This window comes from Dendrobates tinctorius, unplaced genomic scaffold (assembly GCF_039654945.1).
Source record: "Dendrobates tinctorius isolate UK_male_01 unplaced genomic scaffold, ASM3965494v1 ptg000138l, whole genome shotgun sequence".
Taxonomy (NCBI): Eukaryota; Metazoa; Chordata; class Amphibia; order Anura; family Dendrobatidae; genus Dendrobates; species Dendrobates tinctorius.
In genome coordinates this window covers 28861881-28887675 of record NW_027361806.1, presented here as the reverse complement: position 1 = coordinate 28887675, position 25795 = coordinate 28861881, and the positions used below count along the sequence as shown (strand labels likewise).

Below are 25795 nucleotides of genomic sequence, written 5' to 3'. Positions count from 1 at the left end.
TCCTTATTACGGGGGGGCTGTTCTGTCCTTATTACGGGGGGGCTCTTCTGTCCTTATTACGGGGGGCTGTTCTGTCCTTATTACAGGGGGGCTGTTCTGTCCTTATTACAGGGGGGCTGTTCTGTCCTTATTACAGGGTGGCTGTTCTGTCCTTATTACGGGGGGGCACTGTTGTAGTTATTACGGGGGGCTCTTCTGTCCTTATTACGGGGGGCAGCAGTAGTTACAGTCACACTGCAGCGGTTCCTCCCTCACATGAGCCCTCTCGGCTTTGGCGCCGTCTGTCACGTTCCCTCTTGCTGTGATGGAGATCCTCTGCGCATGCGCCGTTTCACCAGACGCCGTGCGTTATGACATATGTGGGGGCGTGTCTTGTTTAAAAAGTGGCGGCGGCGGCGGCAGGCTGGCCGGGAAGTCCGCGGTGCTGCAGAGCGGCGGCGATAGCGGTTACCGGACGAGGCAGGGAGAGGCGCGGCGCCAGCTCTCACTCCGAGCTCTCCTAGCTTCCGCCCCTCTTTCCTTGGTCGGTGTTGGCGGTGCGCTGTACGTGACTCGTTATGGAGCTGTTGTCCAGAAGACTGGTGAAGGGCCTGGTCATCAAGATCATGCGGAGTAACGGTGAGTCCTGACCGGCACCGCCCGCTCTCTGCACCGGTGGGCGACATTCAAACCGTGTCCCACCCCTGTCGCTGGCGTTCATTGGCTCCTCGGTGACGGGCTTCTGCTCCTCTGCCACCGGATTGGCTGCTTCTCTTGTCATTCTAACGTGCTGATACAGTGAACACCGCCAGGTGGCGCCGTGATCGGCAATAAGTGACCCAGAGACCCCAAAATGTGACCCCCTGATACCGGCACCTCCCCTAATATGTGACATTGTGACCAGAGACCCCAATAATGTGCCCCCTGATACCGGCACCTCCCCTAATATGTGACATTGTGACCAGAGACCCCAATAATGTGCCCCCTGATACCGGCACCTCCCCTAATAAGTGACATTGTGACCAGAGACCCCAATAATGTGCCCCCTGATACCGGCACCTCCCCTAATATGTGACATTGTGACCAGAGACCCCAATAATGTGCCTCCTGATACCGGCACCTCCCCTAATATGTGACATTGTGACCAGAGACCCCAATAATGTGCCCCCTGATACTGGCACCTCCCCTAATATGTGACATTGTGACCAGAGACCCCAATAATGTGCCTCCTGATACCGGCACCTCCCCTAATATGTGACATTGTGACCAGAGACCCCAATAATGTGCCCCCTGATACTGGCACCTCCCCTAATATGTGACATTGTGACCAGAGACCCCAATAATGTGCCCCCTGATACTGGCACCTCCCCTAATATGTGACATTGTGACCAGAGACCCCAATAATGTGCCCCCTGATACCGGCACCTCCCCTAATATGTGACATTGTGACCAGAGACCCCAATAATGTGCCCCCTGATACCGGCACCTCCCCTAATAAGTGACATTGTGACCAGAGACCCCAATAATGTGTCCCCTGATACCGGCAACTCCCCTAATAAGTGACATTGTGACCAGAGACCCCAATAATGTGCCCCCTGATACTGGCTCCTGCCCTAATAAGTGACATTGTGACCAGAGACCCCAATGTGCCCCCTGATACTGGCTCCTGCCCTAATAAGTGACAGTGTGACCAGAGACCCCAATAATGTGCCCCCTGATACCGGCACCTCCCCTAATATGTGACATTGTGACCAGAGACCCCAATAATGTGCCCCCTGATACTGGCTCCTGCCCTAATAAGTGACATTGTGACCAGAGACCCCAATAATGTGCCCCCTGATACCGGCACCTCCCCTAATATGTGACATTGTGACCAGAGACCCCAATAATGTGCCCCCTGATACCGGCACCTCCCCTAATATGTGACATTGTGACCAGAGACCCCAATAATGTGCCTCCTGATACTGGCTCCTGCCCTAATAAGTGACAGTGTGACCAGAGACCCCAATAATGTGCCCCCTGATACTGGCTCCTGCCCTAATAAGTGACATTGTGACCAGAGACCCCAATAATGTGCCCCCTGATACTGGCTCCTGCCCTAATAAGTGACAGTGTGACCAGAGACCCCAATAATGTGTCCCCTGATACCGGCACCTCCCCTAATATGTGACATTGTGACCAGAGACCCCAATAATGTGCCCCCTGATACCGGCACCTCCCCTAATATGTGACATTGTGACCAGAGACCCCAATAATGTGCCACCTGATACCTGCTCCTGCCCTAATAAGTGACATTGTGACCAGAGACCCCAATAATGTGCCACCTGATACCTGCTCCTGCCCTAATAAGTGACATTGTGACCAGAGACCCCAATAATGTGCCCCCTGATACCTGCTCCTGCCCTATTAAGTGACATTGTGACCAGAGACCCCAATAATGTGCCCCCTGATACTGGCTCCTGCCCTAATAAGTGACATTGTGACCAGAGACCCCAATAATGTGTCCCCTGATACCGGCACCTCCAATAATATGTGACATTGTGACCAGAGACCCCAATAATGTGTCCCCTGATACCGGCACCTCCCCTAATAAGTGACATTGTGACCAGAGACCCCAATAATGTGCCCCCTGATACCGGCACCTGCCCTAATATGTGACATTGTGACCAGAGACCCCAATAATGTGTCCCCTGATACTGGCAACTCCCCTAATAAGTGACAGTGTGACCAGAGACCCCAATAATGTGCCCCCTGATACTGGCTCCTGCCCTAATAAGTGACATTGTGACCAGAGACCCCAATAATGTGCCCCCTGATACTGGCTCCTGCCCTAATAAGTGACAGTGTGACCAGAGACCCCAATAATGTGCCCCCTGATACCGGCACCTCCCCTAATATGTGACATTGTGACCAGAGACCCCAATAATGTGTCCCCCTGATACCGGCACCTGCCCTAATATGTGACATTGTGACCAGAGACCCCAATAATGTGCCCCCTGATACTGGCTCCTGCCCTAATAAGTGACAGTGTGACCAGAGACCCCAATAATGTGCCCCCTGATACTGGCTCCTGCCCTAATATGTGACATTGTGACCAGAGACCCCAATAATGTGCCCCCTGATACCGGCACCTCCCCTAATATGTGACATTGTGACCAGAGACCCCAATAATGTGCCCCCTGATACTGGCTCCTGCCCTAATAAGTGACATTGTGACCAGAGACCCCAATAATGTGTCCCCTGATACCGGTACCTCCCCTAATATGTGACATTGTGACCAGAGACCCCAATAATGTGCCACCTGATACCTGCTCCTGCCCTAATAAGTGACATTGTGACCAGAGACCCCAATAATGTGCCCCCTGATACCTGCTCCTGCCCTATTAAGTGACATTGTGACCAGAGACCCCAATAATGTGCCCCCTGATACTGGCTCCTGCCCTAATAAATGACATTGTGACCAGAGACCCCAATAATGTGTCCCCTGATACCGGCACCTCCCCTAATATGTGACATTGTGACCAGAGACCCCAATAATGTGTCCCCTGATACCGGCACCTCCCCTAATAAGTGACATTGTGACCAGAGACCCCAATAATGTGCCCCCTGATACCGGCACCTGCCCTAATAAGTGACATTGTGACCAGAGACCCCAATAATGTGTCCCCTGATACTGGCAACTCCCCTAATAAGTGACAGTGTGACCAGAGACCCCAATAATGTGTCCCCTGATACCAGCACCTCTCCTAATGTGACAGTGTGACCAGAGACCCCCAATAATGTGATAATGTGCCCCCTGATACCTGCTCCTGCCCTAATAAGTGACAGTGTGACCAGAGACCCCAATAATGTGTCCCCTGATACCGGCACCTCCACTAATAAGTGACAGTGTGACCAGAGACCCCAATAATGTGTCCCCTGATACCGGCAACTCCCCTAATAAGTGACATTGTGACCAGAGACCCCCAATAATGTGTCCCCTGATACCGGCACCTCCCCTAATAAGTGACATTGTGACCAGAGACCCTAATAATGTGCCCCCTGATACTGGCTCCTGCCCTAATAAGTGACATTGTGACCAGAGACCCCAATAATGTGCCCCCTGATACCTGCTCCTGCCCTAATAAGTGACTGTGACCAGAGACCCTGATACCGGCAACTCCCCTAATAAGTGACATTGTGACCAGAGACCCCAATAATGTGCTCCCTGATACTGGCTCCTGCCGTAATAAGTGACATTGTGACCAGAGACCCCCAATAATGTGTCCCCTGATACCGGCACCTCCCCTAATAAGTGACATTGTGACCAGAGACCTCCAATAATGTGTCCCCCTGATACCGGCACCTCCCCTAATAAGTGACATTGTGACCAGAGACCTCCAATAATGTGTCCCCCTGATACCGGCAACTCCCCTAATAAGTGACATTGTGACCAGAGACCTCCAATAATGTGTCCCCCTGATACCGGCAACTCCCCTAATAAGTGACATTGTGACCAGAGACCCCCAATAATGTGTCCCCTGATACCGGCACCTCCCCTAATAAGTGACATTGTGACCAGAGACCCCAATAATGTGTCCCCTGATACCGGCAACTCCCCTAATAAGTGACATTGTGACCAGAGACCCCCAATAATGTGCCCCCTGATACCGGCACCTGCCCTAATAAGTGACATTGTGACCAGAGACCCCAATAATGTGCCCCCTGATACCGGCTCCTGCCCTAATAAGTGACATTGTGACCAGAGACCCCAATAATGTGCCCCCTGATACTGGCTCCTGCCCTAATAAGTGACATTGTGACCAGAGACCCCCAATAATGTGCCCCCTGATACTGGCTCCTGCCCTAATAAGTGACATTGACCAGAGACCCCCAATAATGTGCCCCCTGATACTGGCTCCTGCCCTAATAAGTGACATTGACCAGAGACCACCAATAATGTGACCCCTGATACCGGCACCTCCCCCTAATAAGTGACATTGTGACCAGAGACCCCAATAATGTCCCCCCTGATACCGGCACCTGCCCTAATAAGCGACACATTTTAACCAGAGGAAAAAAGTGGATTCTGCAGCCGAACGTCCTCCAGTTAGTAAAACTTGAAGTTTATTTCACAGAAACCTTAAAACTAGGACTGGTAGCGCAGAGCAGACGATGGAGGTGAAGCCACCGACCAGTTTCAGCCTCACTCATCAATGATGAATAAATGGCGACTTTCCCCTTCTACAAATATAGAATCATAGAATCATAGAATCGTAGAGTTGGAAGGGACCTCCTTGGCCATCTGGTCCAACCCCCTGCTCAAAGCAGGATTCGCTAAATCATCCCAGTCAGATGTCTGTCCAGCCTCTGTTTGAAGACTTCCATTGAAGGAGAACTCACCACTTCTCGTGGCAGCCTGTTCCACTCATTGATCACTCTAACTGTCAAAAAGTTTTTTCTAATATCTAATCTGTGTCTCCTCCCATTCAGTTTCATCCCATTGCTTCTAGTCTTTCCTTGTGCAAATGAGAATAAAGTTGATCCTTCTACAATGTGACAGCCCTTTAGATATTTGTAGACAGCTATTAAGTCTCCTCTCAGTCTTCTCTTTTGCAAACTAAACATTCCCAAATCCTGCAACCTTTCCTCATAAGACAGGGTTTGCAGACCGGTCATCATTCTGGTCGCTCTTTTCTGAACTTGCTCCAGTTTGTTGATGTCTTTTTTAAAATGTGGTGCCCAAAACTGGACACAATATTCCAGATGAGGTCTGACCAAAGAGGAGTAGAGGGAAATAATGACTTCACGTGATCTAGACTGTATGCTTCTGTTAATACATCCTAGAATTGCATTTGCCTTTTTTGCTGCTGCATCACACTGTTGACTCATATTCAGTCTGTGATCTATTAGTATACCCAAGTCTTTTTCACATGTGCTGTCACTTAGCCCTATTCCTCCCATTCTATATATGTTTTTTCCATTTTTATTGCCCAGATGTAGTACTTTGCATTTCTCCCTGTTAAAAACCATTCTGTTAGTTGCTGCCCACTTCTCCAGTTTATTTAAATCTTTTTGAATCCTCTCTCTCTCTTCTCTAGTATTAGCTATCCCTCCTAGCTTTGTGTCATCAGCAAATTTAATCAGTTTACCCTCAATTCCTTCATCTAAATCGTTGATAAAGATGTTGAACAATACAGGGCCCAGGACAGAGCCCTGTGGTACCCCACTTGAGACATTCTTCCAACTGGATGTGCAGCCATTTACGACCACTCTTTGGGTCCGATCACTAAGCCAGTTATGAATCCACCTAACAGTTGCCTTGTCCATTCCATACTTAATCATTTTTTCAATAAGGATTGTATGAGAGACTTTGTCAAATGCTTTGCTGAAGTCAAGATATAATATATCTACAGCATTTCCTTGATCCACCCAATCAGTGATACCGTCATAGAAGGAAATTAAGTTAGTCTGACATGACTTATTAGTTACAAACCCATGCTGACTCTGTTTAATCACTTCATTCTTATCCAGGTATTGACATACATGTTGTTTAATAATTTGTTCAAAGATCTTTCCTGGTATAGAAGTCAGACTCACCGGCCTATAGTTACCTGGGTCCACCTTCTTCCCCTTTTTGAAGATAGGAACAACATTTGCTCTTCTCCAGTCTTCTGGCACTTCTCCTGTTCTCCAAGAATTTTCAAAGATTATAGAGAGGGGTTCAAAAATTTCTTCTGCTATCTCCTTCAGTACTCTGGGGTGTAATTCATCTGGACCTGGAGACTTGAATTCATTTAGGCTAGCTAAGTGTTTCCTCACTATCTTTCTGTTTATAGATATCCTGGATTCTTCTATTCCCTTAATAGGACAGTGAATAACAGTTGATGTTACATTTCCTTTCTGAGAGAAAACAGATGCAAAATAGGAATTTAAAAGTTCAGCCTTCTCAACATCCTGTCTTACCATTTCATCATTTTCATCCTGTAAAAATCCTATAGCATCTTTGACTTTTCTTTTACTTTTGACATATCCCCAAAATCCTTTATTATTGCTTTTGACATCTCTTGCAAGCCTCAATTCATTTTCAGCTTTAGTTAATCTGATTTGTGCCCTGCAGGTTCTGCAGACAGCATTATATTCTTCTTTAGATATGCCTCCCTCTTTCCATTTTATAAACATTTTTTTCTTCCTTTTTAGCATGTGCTTAAGTTCTGTGTTCATCCATCCTGGTTTCCTTAACTGCTTCCTATTCTTCCCTCTTTTCGGAATTGTTAACAACTGTGCTTTGAGAATTTCATTTTTCAAGATTTCCCATCCTTCCTGGACATTTTTGTCTTTAAGGATATCCAGCCATTGGATCCCTCCAATTCTCTTTCTGAATCCCTTAAAATCTGCCTTTCTGAAATCTAACCTTGATGTCTGAGTCTTCACAGGTCTTCCGCCTCTAGTTATCCAAAATTCTAAAATAGCATGGTCGCTACCTCCTAGGGTCCCAGCCACTTTTACCTCCTCAACCATTTCCTCCCTGTTTATAAGGATTAGATCCAAGGTAGCAGTTCCCCTTGTTTTCTCCCTTACCTTTTGGAAGATAAAGTTGTCAGCAAGAGAGGATAAGAATTTCCTTGACCTGTTAGTTTTGCCTGAGAGAGATTCCCAACAAATGTCTGGATAGTTGAAATCTCCCATGACAACTATGTCATATTTTTGGGAGAACTTGGCCAATTGATGCATAAAGAGTTCATCCATATCTTCAGCTTGCACAGGCGGCCTGTAGTAAATGCCTACAATGGTGTCCTTTCCATTGTTCTGTCCTTGTATTCTTACCCAAACAGTTTCCACAGAACTCCCAGTCTCTGAAGCTTCAATCTCTGTGCAGATATACGCGTTTCTAACATACAATGCGACACCCCCTCCTCGTTTATCAAGTCTGTTTCTTGCAAATAAGTTGTATCCTTCTAGTCTTGTATTCCAATCATGTGTATTGTCCCACCAAGTTTCAGTGATTCCAATGACATCATATTTCTTTTCCTGTGTTAGTAGTTCCAATTCTCCTTGTTTGTTGCCCATGCTTTGTGCATTAGTATAGAAACATTTTAGTTTGTGATTGGTTTCTCTTTCTCCAATATTTTTATTAATTAGATTCTTTCGTCTTTGTTCTTCCTTTCCACTTCTAATAGCAGAGTTCTCAATAGCATTTGTCAGGTCTATGGCTTTTTCTGGTCTTTTGCTTCCCTTCCCATGTTGTTCTAGTTTAAAGCTCTCCTTACAAGTGTAGCAAGGCGACTTCCAAATACATGTTTTCCAGTCTTCGTAAGGTGCACCCCATCTCTAGCAAGTAGTCCATCGTATAAGTAGTTCACTCCGTGATCCAGAAATCCAAATCGTTGCTGACGGCACCATCGACGTAGCCAGTTATTCACCTGCAGAATCTTATTCCACCTCCTTGTTCCATGGCCATCCACTGGGAGGATGGAAGAGAAGACCACCTGCGCTCCCAGTTCTTTCACTTTCTTGCCTAAGTCTTCAAAGTCTCTGCAGACTTATAAACATCATCCCCTGTGCGCTTCCTCCAAATCAGTAGTCGCTGCATCCTCAATGTCCCCCACTATGTGCCTCCCACTCCCATGCCCCCCACTATGTGCCTCCCGCTCCCCCCCATTCATTATATTGTCGTGTCTTCTCTCCCACCCATCATTTGCAGGAAAGCTTATATTTCCAATCAGCCAAAAGAGATGGAATTTCCTTTGTCTCGATGCATTAAGCGACCCTGATATCTATGTCCCTTGCTCATTAGTAGGGTCGATGCTGGTGCAGTGATCCTGCTCCATTGCGGTGAAGGTTATGCTATCCCCCCCATCATCATTTGCTGTTGCTCTCCCCAGTGGCGCTCATACCTGCCGGCGCGTGCACTCCATCACTAGACAGTGAGGAGGGAGCTGCGCAGCCGTCCAGGTTTGATGCCTGTGGATCTCCTGGGAATCTCCAGCACTGCGGTGTGCGCCGCGCACTGTACTTGGTTACACCCTGGGGCCCAGACTGGATCAGGGCCCACTCTGTACTCCTCACTGAGCCCCATATGGCAGTAATGCTCTGATGGTGGCCCTGCCACTAATTATCTGTTTAGAACAGATCCGACAGCAATCTATTATCTTAGCAGGATGATAAAGTGGTGCAGATTACTTTTCAGTGTTAAAAAAAAAAAAAAAAAAAAAAAAGACACTGGAAAATGAATTGGTTAAAGAGTCGTCCATTTTTCTTCCATTTAAAACTGATCTGGTTGTTTCTTACTGGATCAGTTTCAAACAGATGATTACTGGACGTGTGAACATGGTCAAAGTACAATTATGTCTCTTTTCCTCTTATTGTGCCATTAATTCCACAGCTCCAGTCATCACTGTCCCCATCGGGGCTCACAACCTGCATTCCTTATCTGTAGGTGTATGGAGTGTGAGAGTAGAGGAAATACAGGGAGAATATACACACTCCTTGCACATGTCGTCCTTGGTGGGAAATGAACCAAATACCCAAGAGCGGCCATCCGGTGCTAGCCTCCACCCCCCGCGAGCAGCCGTCCGGTGCTAGCCCCCCTCCTGTGGGCGGCCGTCCGGTGCTAGCCCCCCTCCTGTGGGCGGCCGTCCGGTGCTAGCCCCCCTCCTGTGGGCGGCCGTCCGGTGCTAGCCCCCCTCCTGTGGGCGGCCGTCCGGTGCTAGCCCCCCCATGAGCCACCATACTACAATTCTCAGAACGGGTCTTCCTGAGCAGTGAGCACCTCCTGGTCATCAGTCTGGGGACCCCTCTGCCTGTCGGCTTTCACTGTGCAGCGTGGTTGAGGATTTCCTGTGATCTTTGGTTCGGTTTCTTGCCCCCTTTAGTCTTATGGTCTCTTCTGTATTTCAGGGGCTATTCACAGCGCGACCATCACGTCTATTGACCTGGACCGGCAGTCGGTGCATGTGGAGTGGAAAGAAGGCAACGCGAGTAAAGGGAAGGAGGTGCGTGTCTGCTCACGGGCGGCCGGCGTGGTGACGAGTGCAGCCGGTTATACTGAGCGCACTCAATGTCCCCGTATCCCCAGGGAGCGGTCTCTCTGCTGTAAGGTCTCATTGTGGTCATCAGCAGCTCCAGTCTCCACCATTGTGAATGGCGTTAAACTGCGGCTAAGGTTTCTTTACACGACCTCTGACCCCCAAAATCCTGAGACTAATGATGTGGAAGGTTTCCTGACCCCCCCCATTACCCCCTGGGGCAGGATACAAACAATGAAGGGGATCTCGCCTTCTTTCTTGTATTCTTGTCTGGCCCCTCAGACCTGGAGGTTGCAGACCCTCGCAATCCTCGTGCTCCCGGTCAGATGTGAGGGACATTGTTCCTGTTATCAGTAACCCAGAAGGGCGCAAAGCGTCAGTGCACAGGGTTATAAAAAGCGGCGGATCACTGCTCCGCAGGCCTCTATTGTGTGGTGTAAATGGCTGCAGTATGGCGGTCCCGCCGGTACAATTACAGCTGTATGAAATCTGGGGGATGTCCACACAACGTCTTTTTCAGGCCCGTTCCACCTGGAAGTCACCTGAGAAAGTGACGCAGAAAACTGAAGATGTAAAGTAACGTGGAGCCGACATCGTGCGCGATCAGACTCCTCTTACCGCTGGTAAATGCTGCAGGGTTCGCCTGCCGCGACATGGAGACCAGCAGCAGCGGCCGCTCTTCACTCACCACTAGTTATAGTGTAAATTGTGGGAAAAGTCACTGGTGGAGCTGCCGCACAACCTCGGGGGGTGCACAGGACACTCATAAGGTTTTTCTTTATACAGTTAAAGGGGATCTGTCACCCTTTTTATCCCCTATTGGCTGCCGGCATACACATCGGGGGCTTATCTACAGCACTCTGTAATGCATTCTGTAATGCTGTAGCTAAGCCTCCAATGTAACCTGAAAGAAGAAAAACACGTTATATTATACTCACCGGGGTCGGCGGTCCGGCGCCTCCCTTCATGCGATGACGTCCTCTTCTCCCATCCTGTAATGGCGCAGGTGCATTGCTCTGCCCTGGACCTCTCCCGACGCCTGTGCACTGCAGGACTCTGCTCTGCCCTCAACAGGACAGAGCAGTGCGCCTGCGCCGGAGCCATTACAGGATGGGAGAAGAGGACGTTATCGCATGAAGGGAGGCGCCGGACCGCCGACCCCGGTGAGTATAATATAACGTGTTTTTCTTCTTTCAGGTTACATTGGAGGCTTAGCTACAGCATTACAGAATGCATTACAGAGTGCTGTAGATAAGCCCCCGATGTCTATGCCAGCAGCTGCAAAGCCAAAAAGTAATAGATTCCCTTTAAGAAAACTTGTCGCCTTTTTCTGAGACCTGTAACTTTTTTTTTTATTGGATTTTTATGCATTTCTGGCATTACGATGTTTAGTTGTCCCCAGAGTTCAGCGTCCGGTTTACACTTGTACATTGCTCGGTCGGACTTTTCTGGCACAATATCACCTAATGCGTTTACTTAAAGAACTTTTTTTTTTATGTTTGAAAGGAAGACGACTTACAGGGGTAACAGGCGCCTCGACTGCACTGATTGCCCATCAGGTCCTTGTGACTGCGGGGGTCTGGTGTGTTCCCACCAGGGATGGCATCGCTAAGGCTGTGCCCACCTTGCGTTTCTGCCGTGTTTTTTTTTTTTTCCGCAGTGGAAACGCTTAAAAACGCATCCCCATGCATTGCATTCCTATGCGATTCCGTAGTTGCAGTGTCCATGCTGCGGATGTTACTGCTGCTGAATCATGTAGCTATAAAATCTGCAGCATGTTCATTATTTCTGCAGAATTGTGGTGATTCTGCAGCCATAGGAATGCATTGAAATGCTCACTTTGTGCATGGGACTATGCCCACCATGCATGAGGTGAGCACTTCATGTGCGGATGGTACCCAGGATCTGGAGGACAGAAGACTCTCCTCCAGGCCCTGGGTACCATAATCTTCTAAAAAATAGAATGAAAATAAAAATTAGGGATATACTCACCTTCTGATGGCCCCCAGACTCCTTCCCACCTCTCAGCCACGCTGCCAGCATCTTCTGGTCTCAGGGATGCTCTGCGCGAATCACCTGAGATGTCGCGGTCTCACGAGGTGAAAATAACAGTCTTTATTTTTTACATTTTCTCTTTTACTACTGATTCCGCATAGGCAGCATCAATAGTAAAAAGTTGGTCACACTTGTCAAGCACTGTGCTTGTGTGACCAACCTGTCAATCACCTTTCCAAGCAATTTGAATCATCACTTGGAAAGCGCAGGCATTCTGCAAGCTAAAGACTCGCAAAATGCTTGTCTTGCTGGAAAGCGCATTATTACCCGTGGCAGGGAGTTGCGGAAATGCTACGGACATTTCTGCCACGTGGGCACATAGCCTTACATGCAGCAGTCAGAGTGAGTGATTTACATGGGTAACCTGCAGCGATCGTAGCTGGCACCGCAGTGTAACTCCTGAGCTCATGGTCAACTGTCATATCGGGAGCTGTGACGTCGGCCATCTGTGCAGGGAGCCTTTCGGGGCAGAGTCCGTGCCCCGTGTGATGTAGGGGCGTCTGATCGATGCTTCCTGAAATAACTGGAGGTAATGGGACACCCTCCTGCGGCTCTCGGGGCCTGCACGGATTACAGCTGTACTAAGATTAGCCGCCCGGATCGGAGTGCTGCGGGTGCAGAGCTGCAGACCCTGATCTACGGACGGCTCGCTGCATCCTGTGACCCCAGATTTATCTTCTATTTTGGGGGGAACCCTCGCAGCCTTTTTTTTTTTTTTTTTTTTTTTTTCCTTCTTGACTCCATGGATGATTAGAATCTTCCTGTCCTTGCAGATCTCGTTTGTAGATGTGGGAGCAGTGAACCCGGAGTTGCTGGAAGGGCTGGACGAGCAGCCCAGTGTGAAGGAGAACATGCCCCCGCACAGGAACCAGGCCACCCAGGTAGAGCCGCTGGTATTCAGGGAAGGATGGTAACGTGCACGCAGTGGGGGGGCCACAGGGGCCAAAACTACTGTAATCTCATATTCTGTATGCAGCACCTCTTGCGAGCTGAGCGTGGTCTGGGGGCGGCAGGAGTATCCCCAGTCCTTTACACTGCAGGTACCTCCGGTTGTTGGATATAATGGAGACTCCTCATATTGGAGTATGAAATACGGGGTGAGGGCAACAAGCAGTCAGCCCACTGTGAGGGTCTCTGGCTGCACCGTAGTGGAGGCGTCATGCTTATTCCCATGTTGAGCAGAACCTAATGGAGCAGATTTATTAACCCTGGGGCACCATGTATGGGGGCGGGCAATGTGCCGGTGTGCCCCCTTGCTTTTAGTGCACTGGTGGTCTCGCTTGCTTTGGGCGGTGCGCTGCTGTCCATCTTTGGGGTGGGGGGGTGCCAGTGATCCCACCCTGTTACTAACTGTTACTTTCCTTTCTAAAGAATTCAAAAAGGAAAACAGTTTCCCGGATTCCTGCGCCCAAGGAAGGTGAGCTCTGTGCCCGCTGCCCGTCCGATGGGGACAGGTGCATTGATCATGGAGGGTTCCCCTTTATCCTCTGGTTTTGGGGGAATCGGTCTGGACTGCAGGCTGCTTATTGCAGAGGGCGTCTAATGTCCCTGTGGATCCCGATCTAGTGCACAGATCCTGCTGGGCCCATTGGTTCACCTGTAACTATGTTGTCCTACCAGAACGAGCTGGCAACTAACTCAGAAATGGCTCCTGAACTGTCTGTGCTGCAGTACCAGATATGACCATGCTCGGGGGGGGGGGGGGGGCATTTCTGGGAAGATTCCAATCAAGCCCTTGTAGCTTTACATGGAGATCAGGAAACTAAGCCAAGGAAATGGTAGAAGCCCCTTTTATATAAGAGCCTGAGTCTCCTGCTGTCCGGGGTAATGTGGGTCTGATAATGCTCCTGTTCGGTCTGATGTCTCTGCACCCGGGGGGGAGACAGCCGCGCTCTCGTCCTCGCACCAGGTGGTGTTGTGGGGGCTGCAGTGTTTCCTGTTCTCTCCGTCCCTCGTCTCTGGTGTCCAGGTTATAAATAGGTTTTCTTGATTGCGTCCCCTTAAGGCGCAGGCTGTGCTGGCCCCCGGGGGCCCCGCTGTGTCGGCAGAGGTTGCTCAGGATCTAGAGATTGTGGCAGAGTGCGGTGAAGTTTCCGGGTGCTGCCCCCCCCCCTCCCCCCCGTTACCCTGAGCCGCCAGAATCATAACTGATGAAATCCATTTCCTGTGCAGGTTTCTGAGAAAGCTGGGTGACCAGCAATATGGCCGCTATCGATGCTCTCTCCGAGGTCATTGCCCAGGCTTTACAGACTCAGAAATCTGCTTAAACACAAGTCAGGACTGTTAGAAAGCTGGGTGCTGTGAACAATATGGCTGCCAGTCGGCGGTCTGGGTGGGTGCGTAGCTTTTCTTCCATTATGGGGGCTAAGATCGTTCTTTCCTGCAAAACTGGGTGACAAGTAATATGGCTGCCATCAAGCACCTTTAGAAGGGTTGGCACCCAGCTTTCCTGCATTACTAGGTGGGCTGGCATGCATGGTGAGGGTTCACCAGCAGGGAAAGCTGGGTGAGGGGCAGTAATGGTGGTCCAGCGATCTAATTACTAGACAGGTGTGGGGGGCCTGGAGGTGGCGAGCGCTGTATTAGTGACCCAGCTTTCCCAGGCACAGACATGAAGAGGCTTACACTTGGCAGAAGGTGGCACCTTATAGAAATTCCTTCCTAGGTTAGCGCCCCACTGTCAGCTCACCCCCCCCCGTATACAGTTACATGCGCCCTGCAGGTGACGAGTGGATATTTCATGACTCTGATCTCCCCTCTCTTTATCCCTGAAGTGTCTGTACAGAACAGTGTGGAGAACGGAGCACCGACAGGTAACGGGGTCACTGCGGCTGCTTCTCACCCTGCCGCTGCTTATCCAGAACCGCCCTGTAGTGGCCGTATAATGGCGAATTTCCGCTCTCGCCCTGAGCTGCGGCTGCAATGTCTGAGGCTTCGGTGCCTCACTACATAGGATTGATCACATGTAAAACGGGAGCATCGACATAACGTTGACTCCAGAGAGTGATCCTGAGCGGTGACCTGACTGTGGGCCGGGGTCCCTGACCGCTAGGCTGTCTCTATAGGGGGCTTCTGGATAATGCTCCGGCCGCTCCTTCCCCACTGATCGCCCATCAGTCTGTTGGGACTGAACACTTTTTTTTATTTTGTGATTTTACTTCTGATTCACGGTTTATCTGTAGATTTAACTTGCCCAGAATCCCTTACAAACCTTGTACTGACCCTGAGGTCGGAGCAGGCACAGCATCTGGATTGAGACCCCCTGTTTCTCTGTACTGCACTGTGCCCCTATAAAGTGCCTTCAGGGCAGGATACCTGGGATGGGGCGCAGCACAGTCTCTGGAGGGGGAGAGGAGTCTGAGATGTGCACCATCCAGCTGCAGCGCAACCCTTTCATGGGGTCACTCTAATCAAATCCAGTATATGATATAAAGCACCAGCAGTGTTTGGCGCACAGCTCTGGAGGGTATGGCGCCAGGCAGGGTTGGGAGCGCAGCTCTGGAGGGTATGGCGCCAGGCAGGGTTGGGAGCGCAGCTCTGGAGGGTATGGCGCCAGGCAGGGTTGGTTGCACAGCTCTGGAGGGTATGGCGCCAGGCAGGGTTGGGAGCGCAGCTCTGGAGGGTATGGCGCCAGGCAGGGTTGGGAGCGCAGCTCTGGAGGGTATGGCGCCAGGCAGGGTTGGGAGCGCAGCTCTGGAGGGTATGGCGCCAGGCAGGGTTGGGAGCGCAGCTCTGGAGGGTATGGCGCCAGGCAGGGTTGGGAGCGCAGCTCTGGAGGGTATGGCGCCAGGCAGGGTTGGGAGCGCAGCTCTGGAGGGTATGGCGCCAGGCAGGGTTGGGAGCGCAGCTCTGGAGGGTATGGCGCCAGGCAGGGTTGGGAGCGCAGCTCTGGAGGGTATGGCGCCAGGCAGGGTTGGGAGTGGAGGCAGCATCACTCCGGTTCAGTACAAGGGCTTGTTGGATTCACGTTGGTCCCAGCTCCTGTAATCACAATCAATGGTGTCCGTCTCCTTGCTGTTTGGGGCTCACACTTTTCTAAACCTCCTAACCCCAGTCTACTCCCATTCGCAGCCATGTCTCTAGTCCAGTGTCCCATTCCCCACCACGGTTCTCGCGTTTCTTGCTGGTGTTGGAGCGTTTGTCTACACGTAACGTGTTAATTGTCCATGGTGATGTTTCAGCTCTGCGAGGACGCTCCATCAGGATGACCGCCATTCCTGAGACTCTACTGGCGGACCAGGAGATGGAGGTGGAGGCGACGCCGCAACCCATCCTCAATGCTGGTGAGTCGCGCTCTCTCCTGCGCCGTTGCAGTAAAGCTGTTGGGTATTTTCAGCAATCCCGCTGTGAGCGCTCAGCGTGACGTCTGGATCCTTGCCCCCAGGTGTAAGAACGCGCTCCACCAAGCTGAGCAGCATCGGCGAGCAACGACTTGCACCACGAGTGACGGAGGCCGCCGACTCCACCTGCTCTAATGCGAAGAACAATCAAGGTGACGATCGGGAGCCATGAGATGGGGGCGGCTGCCGGGAAATTGTCACATTTCATTTCTTTCCAGGTAGAAGAAAATCCAATATAGTGAAAGAAATGGAAAAAATGAAAAGTAAACGAGAGGAGCAACGAGCGCAGAACACCGAGCTGCGGAGCAAGCGCGCACAGGTGAGGTGGCTGCAGGTCGCGGGTGACGACTGTTACCATTAGATTACCCCCCCCCCCCCTTACCTGACACTTCCAGCGCTGCTGATCTTGGGGGTAATTTTATATAATTCTCTGTTCCCACTGATGAGCTGCTCGATCTGTGGTGTGTGAGGGGTGTATACATGACCGTACACCGCGTGTTCAGGCCTGGACGGGAACGATGCTCTCATCTCATGCCACTGCTTTCTTGTGCACAGGATTATGACACCAGTGTCCCAAACTGGGAATTCGGGAAAATGATCAAAGAATTCAGAGCAACGCTAGATTGTCAGAGACTCAGCATGAACGACCTGGTAAGAGCAAATGGCGGCACTGCCCGCGGGGTCTGATGATTGGCGGGAAGGGTAAAATCCCTGCTCCGGAGCACAAAATGTACATTGCATGCCTGCACTGCTGAGACCCATCTATACCTGATATCAGCCCCTCTTATAACGCTCCAGCACTGATATAATGTGGGGGGCTGCAGGCTTGCTGCAGACGTTCCTTGCTTCCATCCTCTGGCCTCTTCTGCGCTTTGTGAATACCGCCCGTCTCTCTGCATCTTGTGATCACCTGATCGTCTCTTCCAGGCAGATGAACATCGTATCTGTGTTTGCGTCAGGAAGCGGCCACTAAACAAACAAGGTCGGTGTGGTTTCCGCGCTGTGGACCTGGTGGTGTTGGTTAGATAACAGCTGATAACCTTTCCTCCGCTCCTCCCCAGAACTGGGTAAGAAGGAGATCGACATCATTTCTATCCCCAGTAAAAGTGTCGTCCTGGTTCACGAGCCGAAGCTGAAGGTGGATCTGACCAAGTACCTGGAGAACCAGGCCTTCCGCTTCGACTACACGTTCGACGAGAGCTCGTCTAATGACATGGTGTACAGGTAAGATGGCGCAGTGAGGCCGGCCCGCTACCTGTGACCTGGGAAGTCACGCGTCTGTCGCCTCCAGGTTCACAGCTCGACCTCTGGTCCAGTCCATATTCGAAGGAGGGAAAGCCACTTGTTTTGCTTACGGCCAAACTGGGAGCGGTAAAACGCATGTAAGTATGGACTCCACCTGGAGAAGGAACACTTGTAAGCAGAGACTTGCCATATGCATCCCGGGCGGGAGGTGGATGGTGAGGGGCACACACGAGGTCTGCATGGCATGAGTATGGACCCGGAGGAGCAACCAGTGGTCCTGCAGCTACACGCCATCACATCTGTCCCAGGAAGAGAAGAAATGTCATGTTGACTTGTTCCCTTCTCTGCAGACGATGGGAGGCGACTTCTTGGGGAAGAGTCAGAATGTCACCAAAGGCATCTATGCGTTTGCATGTAAGTGCAAGGACTTAATGATTCTCGTTCCTGAGTTTTGTACTCTGAAGGGTAGTGCATGCTGGGCATTGTAGTCCTGTCAGCTGTATCCTGAGCCTCGTTCTGTGCTTCTCTGCAGCTCGAGACGTCTTCCTCCTCCTCGCTCAGCCGCGGTACAGGGATCTGGATCTGGAGGTGTTTGTGACCTTCTTTGAGATCTACAATGGAAAGGTGGAGTGTTAGAGGGGTCCTGTGGTTTCCCGGTCAGTCTGCCGTTCCTTTGGATCTTGACTTCAGGTGACTGGAAGTTTTTGTATTTCAGGTGTTCGATCTCCTTAATAAAAAAGCGAAGCTCCGGGTCCTGGAGGATGGAAAGCAGGAGGTGCAGGTGGTGGGACTGGTGGAGAAGGAGGTCACCTGTGCAGAGGACGTCTTCAAAATGATAGAAATTGGCAGCGCCTGCAGGTGAGCGCCATGTGAGACGGATTCTGGAATGCCTTATAATTGCAGGGAATTGCATTATAAGCGATTTTCCTATGTTCCACCATTTCACACAAGGTTTAGGCTGTGATCGCGGCATGTGGGGTCAGTCCGCAGATTGTAGATTTGTCCCAGTATTCCAGAACTGCTCCTGGTGCAGTTCCCTGAACGTTAGAAGCTCCAGGTCAGTGATGGATCCTGACATTTCTCTTCACAGAACTTCAGGTCAGACCTTTGCAAACAGCAGCTCCTCGCGCTCCCACGCCTGCCTTCAGATCATCCTGCGGCGAAGGGGTCGGCTCCACGGCAAGTTCTCTCTGGTGGATCTGGCTGGGAACGAGCGAGGAGCCGATACGTCCAGCGCCGACCGCACCACTCGCATGGAAGGAGCGGAGATCAACCGCAGCTTACTGGCACTGAAGGTAATAAACGACGGTGACTGTATGTTTAGGGGGCTGTGTAATACTGTGTGGTGGATATAAAGGGCCGGTCCACCCTCCTTTATCTGCTGCTCTGGGGTCTTGTTCTCAGGTTACTGTTCTTTTCTGTGACTTCCCGCTGCCATTTCTTGCAGGAATGTATCCGAGCTCTGGGACAGAATAAAGCGCACACCCCGTTCCGAGAGAGTAAACTCACCCAGATTCTGCGAGACTCCTTTATTGGAGAGAACTCTCGGACCTGCATGGTAAGAGACGCCCATCTGACACTGCGGCCATCACTGATCTGATGAGGTCTCGTGTGGGCATTAAAGGGACTTTCTGCAGCTTAGGCTGCATTGCACAAGACTGCATCAGCTCACGGTCTCACTAATTTCAGGATCTCTGCTTGCTGTCAGTGAGGTTTTCCTCAGCTTCCATTACTCATGTTAGGTGCATTTCTACGGCTTTACTATCCTCTTTATTTGCAGATAGCGATGCTTTCTCCTGGATTCAACTCTTGCGAGTACACGCTGAACACGCTACGATATGCAGACAGGTAAGCGCCCTGCATGTAGATCAGATGATGGCTTTTATGTCCTTGTGTGAGCAGATGTCAGAGGGACTACAGAATATCACTGGTGTTTTCTCCATAGATTTTGAGCTAATTTTGCTTCTCGGCTATATGCAGCAATCATTGGGAGCAGTGTAGTCCTGCTGCAGGGAGCGCCCCCTACTGGCAGCTGCACACAGCACTGTATTATGTCTGCCCCTATGTTGGACCCTTCTCACAGCGTCGCTGCACCAAGGTATTAATCACAAAGTACTTTCCTATCCAGAGTGAAGGAACTGAGTCCATGCAGCGCAGACTATGCCGATAATCAGCAAATGGAAACTGAGAGCAGAGTCGACTCTCCATCCAGACTGGAGGAATCCGAGTGCTCAGACGACGTGAGTGACATAATAAGAATCTCTGGAAGTGTTCGGCCGACTTCAGATGTTGGTGACGTGCCAATTACATTGTATGAGACTGATGCAGCAAGGAGTATAAACCTGACACGTGTGGAGTTTTTTTTTTTTTTTTTTTTCTTGGGAATCTGTACAAATGTCTTGTACATTGTGACCCAGCTTTTCGAGGGTTCTGCATCTGCTTGGTGTGGATGGATCGTTGCACAACCAGGCAGGACTCTTCTGGGTACAGTTTTTGGTGATTACCTTCTCTTTTTAGCTGTCACTGAAAGATGAGGAACTTTCATCCCACATGAACAGTTTCCAGGCAGCGATGAGCCGTATCGGGGAGCTGGAGGAGAAGACGGTGGAGGAGCTGAGGGACATGGTGCAGGTACGTTCCCCGCTGCTGAGATACACTGACCTGTGAATTAAAGCGAACCTGTCAGCAGTTTTGGCCAATATAAGATACGGCCATCACCTTTCAGGGCTGATCTGCAGCATTCTATAGTGCCGCATTTCGGCCCCCAACCCAACCTGCAAGACAAGAAAGATAACTTTTATTTTTTTGCCCCGTGGGTTCCCCTGGTCATGCACCTTCATTGCTCAGACCCCCACGCTTTTTCCAGAGATCTGTAATCTGTGGAGAAGTCTCCCTGCAAGTATTCCGTTTCCCTGCAGCGCCCCCACAGGGTGAACAAGGCGATGCATTTAGCCTTTTCATATGTATACGCTGTAATGCAGTATGGGTCGTCCGGAGTAAGGGCAGCTCCGTGCACCCGCTCTACACTCGGCCCAGAGGTGACGTTTCTGCTCTTGCTCCCCTCGGCAGGGCACGCAGCGTTGCAGGTTCTGTCCTGTCTCCATGCTAATGTTCCGCCGCTTTTCATTGCAGAAAGGACCAGAATGGTCTAAGCTCTTAGAGATGACAGAACAGCCAGATTATGACATGGAGACGTTTGTGTCACAATTGGAATATCTCCTCCAAGAAGGCACCAAGGCGTTTGTGGCACTCAGTGGTAAGTCTCACAGGGTCCGAGAGACGTCTGCCGGTCTGTACAATCCCCAGCGTGAAACGGGGAGAGTTCTGTGTTGGTTCATGTATGGGGGGGGAGTCTTAAACATTGGCTTAACTGGTCCTAAAAGAAAAGATGAAGTCACTGTGGACACTGTTTTGCTCTATTTTCCAGTCCCCCAATTGCAGCCTGCAGTGTAAAGAATGGAGGTTTGTTTTTAGTGATGATGGCTGCTCCATGTTGCTGTAAACCTCACATTGCAATGTTAGAAATTGTCAGCTAAATGTAATGGGATGAGTGAATAAGAAATGAACACAATGATTGTGTATACGTGATCTTGGCTGTAGCCATTTGGCATCAGGATGAAAATCTCCCATTCTTTACACTGCAGGCTGCATTTATAGAACTGGAAGCGGAGCAGCCGATCTTGTATTGCAAGTGCGTAAATCACCGGCTTGAAGGGAAGTGATCATGTTACACCTGGTGTCTGATCTGCAGGAGATGAGCAGACTCGCATTTTGTAGGAAAAGATGGGGTGAAATGTTTGTTTCAGTGGTTGACAGTCTTGGCTGTGATTGTGCATTCAGAGATGGCTGTCAGTCACTAGTAGGACCGCCCGCTGGACTCCTATGTGTGCAAACAATGGCTTAAGTGAATAAAATAAGTTACTAATAAGTACTAGTATAATAACAGCAACTTTGCAGTCTACCCTTTCTTAAAAACTGGGAATATTGTTAATAGGGATTTTTAATTGTGTAATTTACAGCTCCTTGCCCAGGTTATTGGCCACCACTGCGTCTATTCCCAGTGCCAGGTCTCCTAAGCAAGGAGTGCAGATGAAGAGAGCGCTGCTCTGGCTGGGATCACTGCATTAATTTCATTGCTCTGTGCTGCTGATGCTGCAAAGACAAAGCTCTGCCCCTCCTTGTAGCATCAGAGCCCACCGCCTCTGAGACCAAAATATCCCCCTGTATAGGGGAACTAGAGCATGCATGCTACCCACTCTTCCTTAACCCCTTGCTGTCCTGAGTTACATGACCCACTATTCTCCATTCCAAGCTACAGTCACGATGATTTTGCAGTTTCTGAATAGACCTCAGTGCATTGTGGAAGCTTTGAAGGGACACAATCCTTGGGCTGAGTGGTCAGTCCCACCACTTGCCAGAAATGTGACCGATGTTGTCAATTTCATGATAAAACTGCTGTGAATGTGGAATGGAGCATTTTAAAATGAGAATATGAAAGTACTGGAGCTGTAAAGCAAAAGTTTTGTTTAACCCCTTCCCGACCTGTGACACAGCGTATGCGTCATGAAAGTCGGTGCCAATCCGACCTATGACGCATACCCTGTGTCATGAATTCAAAGCCCCCCTGCGGGTCGGGTGACCGGGGTCAATGAAAGGTCACCTGACCCGCACATACAGGGGGCTTTGTAATTCACCACAGGGGGCGTGGCTTTGCCCCCACGTGGCTACGATCGCTCTGATTGGCTGTTTCACTTTTAACAGCCAATCAGAGCGATAGTAATATTTCATCAATGAAAATTGATGAAATATTACAATCCAGCCATGGCCGATGCTGCAGTAGCATCGGACATGGCTGGAGACACAGATTTGACCCACCCACCGGCGATGGCCCCCCCTGCCACTGAATAACAGCGGCGATCTGCCGCTGCTGTCATCTGCCCCCCCTCCCATTCCCTCCGCTCCCCGCCAGCTTCCGATTTCCCCCCCCCCCCCCCCCCCACTCTCACCGCCCCCGGCACCTTCTAAGTCGCTCCCGGTGTCCGGCGGGTTCGGTTCATGGGCGCCGCCATCTTGGAAAATGGCGGACGCATGCGCAGTGCGCCCGCCCGAATCTGCCGGCTGCAGATTCCATTATTTCATTTTGATCACTCTCACAGTGATCAAAATGAAATGAAAAGTAAATGAACCCCCCGATTATCACCCCCATAGGTAGGCAGTACTAATAAAATAAAGAAAATATTTTTATTTTTCCATCAGGGTTGGGGTTGGAAAGAGGGTTGGGGTTGGAAAGAGGGTTGGGGTTGGAAAGAGGGTTGGGTTTATGGTTAGGGGTGTGTTGGGGTTAGGGTTGGAGTTAGAATTGAGGGGTTTCCACTGTTTAGGCATATCAGGGGGTCTCCAAACGCGACGTGGTGCAACCTTTGATTCCAGCCAATTTTGCGTTCACAAAGTCAAACGGTACTCACTCCCTTCCAAGCCCCGACGTGTGCCCAAACAGTGGTTTACCCCCACATATGGGGTATCAGAGTACTCAGGAAAAATTGCACAACAACTTTTGGGGTCTAATTTCTCCTGTTACCCTTGGGAAAATAAAAAAAATGGGGGCTAAAAAATTATTTTTGTGGAAAAAAAAGTTTTTTTTCATTTTCATGTCTCTGCATTATAAACTTCTGTGAAGCACTTGGGGGTTGAAAGTGCTCACCATACATCTACATAAGTTCCTTGGAAGGTCTAGTTTCCAAAATGGGGTCACTTGTGGGGGTTTCCACTGTTTAGGCACATCAGGGGCTCTGCAAACGTAATGACGACTGCAGACTATTCCATCAAAGTCTGCATTTCAAAACGTCACTACTTCCATTCCGAGCCCTGACGTGGCCCAAACAATGGTTTCCCCCCCCCCCCCCCCACATATGGGGTATCGGCGTACTCGGGACAAACTGGACAACAACTTTTGGGGTCCAATTTCCCCTGTTACCCTTGTGAAAAAAAAATAAAAAAATTGCGGGCTAAAAATCATTTTTTTTGAGGGGAAAACATGATTTTTTATTTTCACGGCTCTGCGTTATAAACTTCTGTGAAGCACTTGGGGGTTCAAGGTGCTCACCATACATCTAGAGAAGTTCCCTGGGGGGTCTAGTTTCCAAAATGGGGTCACTTGTGGGAGGTTTCTACTGTTTAGGCACACAGGGGCTCAGCAAATGTAACATGACGCCCGCAGACCATTCCATCAAAGTCAGCATTTCAAAATGTCACTACTTCCCTTCCGAGCCCCGACGTGTGCCCAAACAGTGGTCCCCCCCACATTTGGGGTACCAGCGTACTCAGGACAAACTGGAAAACAACTTTTGGGGTCCAATTTATCCTAGTACCCTTGTGAAAATAAAAAAATTGCAAACTAAAAAATTTTTTTTTAGGGAAAAAAAAAGATTTTTTATTTTCACTGCTCTCCATTATAAACTTCTGTGAATCACCTGGGTGATCAAAGTGCTCACTATGCATCTAGATAAGTTCCTTAGGGGGTCTAGTTTCTAAAATGGGGTCATTTGTGGGGGAACTCCAAAGTTTAGGCACACAGGGCATCTCCAAACACGACATGGTGTCCGCTAACGATTGGAGCTAAATTTCACTTCAAAAAGTCAAATGGCGCTCATTCCCTTCTGCGCCCTGCTGTACGCCCAAACAGTGGTTTATGACCACATATGAGGTATCTGTGTACTCAGGGGAAATTGCCCAACAAATTTTAGGATCCATTTTATCCTGTTGCCCATGTGAAAAGGAAATTTGTGTTGGAAAAATTAAAATGTCCATTTTTTCCTTCCACATTGCCTTAGCTGCTGTGAAACATCTGAAGGGTTAATAATCTTCTTGAATGTGGTTTTGAGTAGCTTGAGGGGTGCAGTTTTTAGAATGGTGTCACTTTTGGGTATTTTCTGCCATATAGACCCTCAAAGTGACTTCAAATGTGAGGTGGTCCCTAAAAAAAAAAAAAAAAAAAAAAAATGGTTTTGTAAATTTTGTTGTAAAAATGAGAAATCGCTGGTCAACTTTTAACCCTTATAACTTCCTAACAAAAATATTTTGCTTCCAAAATTGTGCTGATGTAAAGTAGACATGTGGGAAATGTTATTTAGTAACTATTTTGTGTCACATAACTCTCTAGTTTAACAGAATAAAAATTCAAAATTTGAAAATTGCGAAATTTTCGCCAATTTTCTGATTTTTTTTTTTTTTTTTTCACAAATAAACGCAAAAATTATCAACCTCAATTTACCACTAACATGAAGCCCAATATGTCACGAAAAAACATTCTCAGAATCGCTGGGATGCGTTGAAGCGTTCCAGAGTTATTACCTCATAAAGGGACACTGGTCAGAATTGCAAAAAATGGCCAGGTCATTAAGGTCAAAATAGGCTGGGTCATGAAGGGGTTAATAGTTAAGATCTAAAACTTGAGCTTCTGTTACTTGCCTACAAGTGCGGATGTGTCTGCTCACTGCCGCCCTGTAGACTGATTGCTCTCGTATAGCCGCTGTTCACACTCCTGCACTTTGTCATCTACAGAGAATGTGTCCTCGCTGCGGATCGCAATGCAGATGGAGGAACAGGCAAGCAAGCAGATCAGCAAGAAGATCAAAGCCACAAAATAAGTGCTGACGCTTTCAGGGTCTGCAGTCATATGGCCACTATCGGGGGCAGGTCAGGCCCTGGGGTCCTTTCTTTTTGGACTATGTTGTACAGTTTTTAAGTTGTGTATCTGAACAGATGACTGGTGACACCAGAATATTTTACTAATATTGAGCAATAAACACTTGAATATTACTGATGTTATGTCTTTGTCTGTCCACCGCCTTGTAAGATGAAGTGATGGAGGATCTGAGTGTGGAGACCCCAGCGGAACTGTCCGCTAAGTCAGCGACTTGCTGCACCCCTCGACAATTGCCAAACCACAGCCTAATTCCCTGCCCCTGACCTCCTTTCTTGCAGAATTGTGAATTGAAGCATCTTCAATCACTTCCATAGACAATAAATGGAGCATCGTGGTCCGACGCTCAGTGTGCCTGCATTCAATTTCCAGCCGACATAAGGAAATGGTCTGAAAAGCCACCGCTCAGGTACCCAGACCGTGGAGAACTGCCATAAAATAGGGGTGGGTGAATCCTTTTTTTTTTT

The 25795-nt window shown here is 49.4% G+C and overlaps 1 protein-coding gene across 1 annotated transcript; it reads left to right on the top strand.

Annotated features, from left to right (window-relative positions):
* Nucleotides 1–386: 386 nt before the first annotated feature.
* Nucleotides 387–25444, top strand: KIF2C (kinesin family member 2C). Its single transcript, XM_073544944.1, has 22 exons — nucleotides 387–618; nucleotides 9859–9953; nucleotides 12815–12922; nucleotides 13413–13458; nucleotides 14816–14854; nucleotides 16223–16324; nucleotides 16426–16533; nucleotides 16600–16700; nucleotides 16937–17032; nucleotides 17309–17363; nucleotides 17443–17605; nucleotides 17673–17763; nucleotides 17977–18040; nucleotides 18159–18250; nucleotides 18342–18484; nucleotides 18717–18921; nucleotides 19074–19184; nucleotides 19407–19474; nucleotides 19755–19866; nucleotides 20144–20257; nucleotides 20759–20882; nucleotides 25187–25444. Exons 1-22 carry the CDS (start codon nucleotides 558–560, stop codon nucleotides 25270–25272), a joined length of 2184 nt encoding a protein of 727 aa, XP_073401045.1. The 5' UTR covers nucleotides 387–557; the 3' UTR covers nucleotides 25273–25444.
* Nucleotides 25445–25795: the final 351 nt, after the last annotated feature.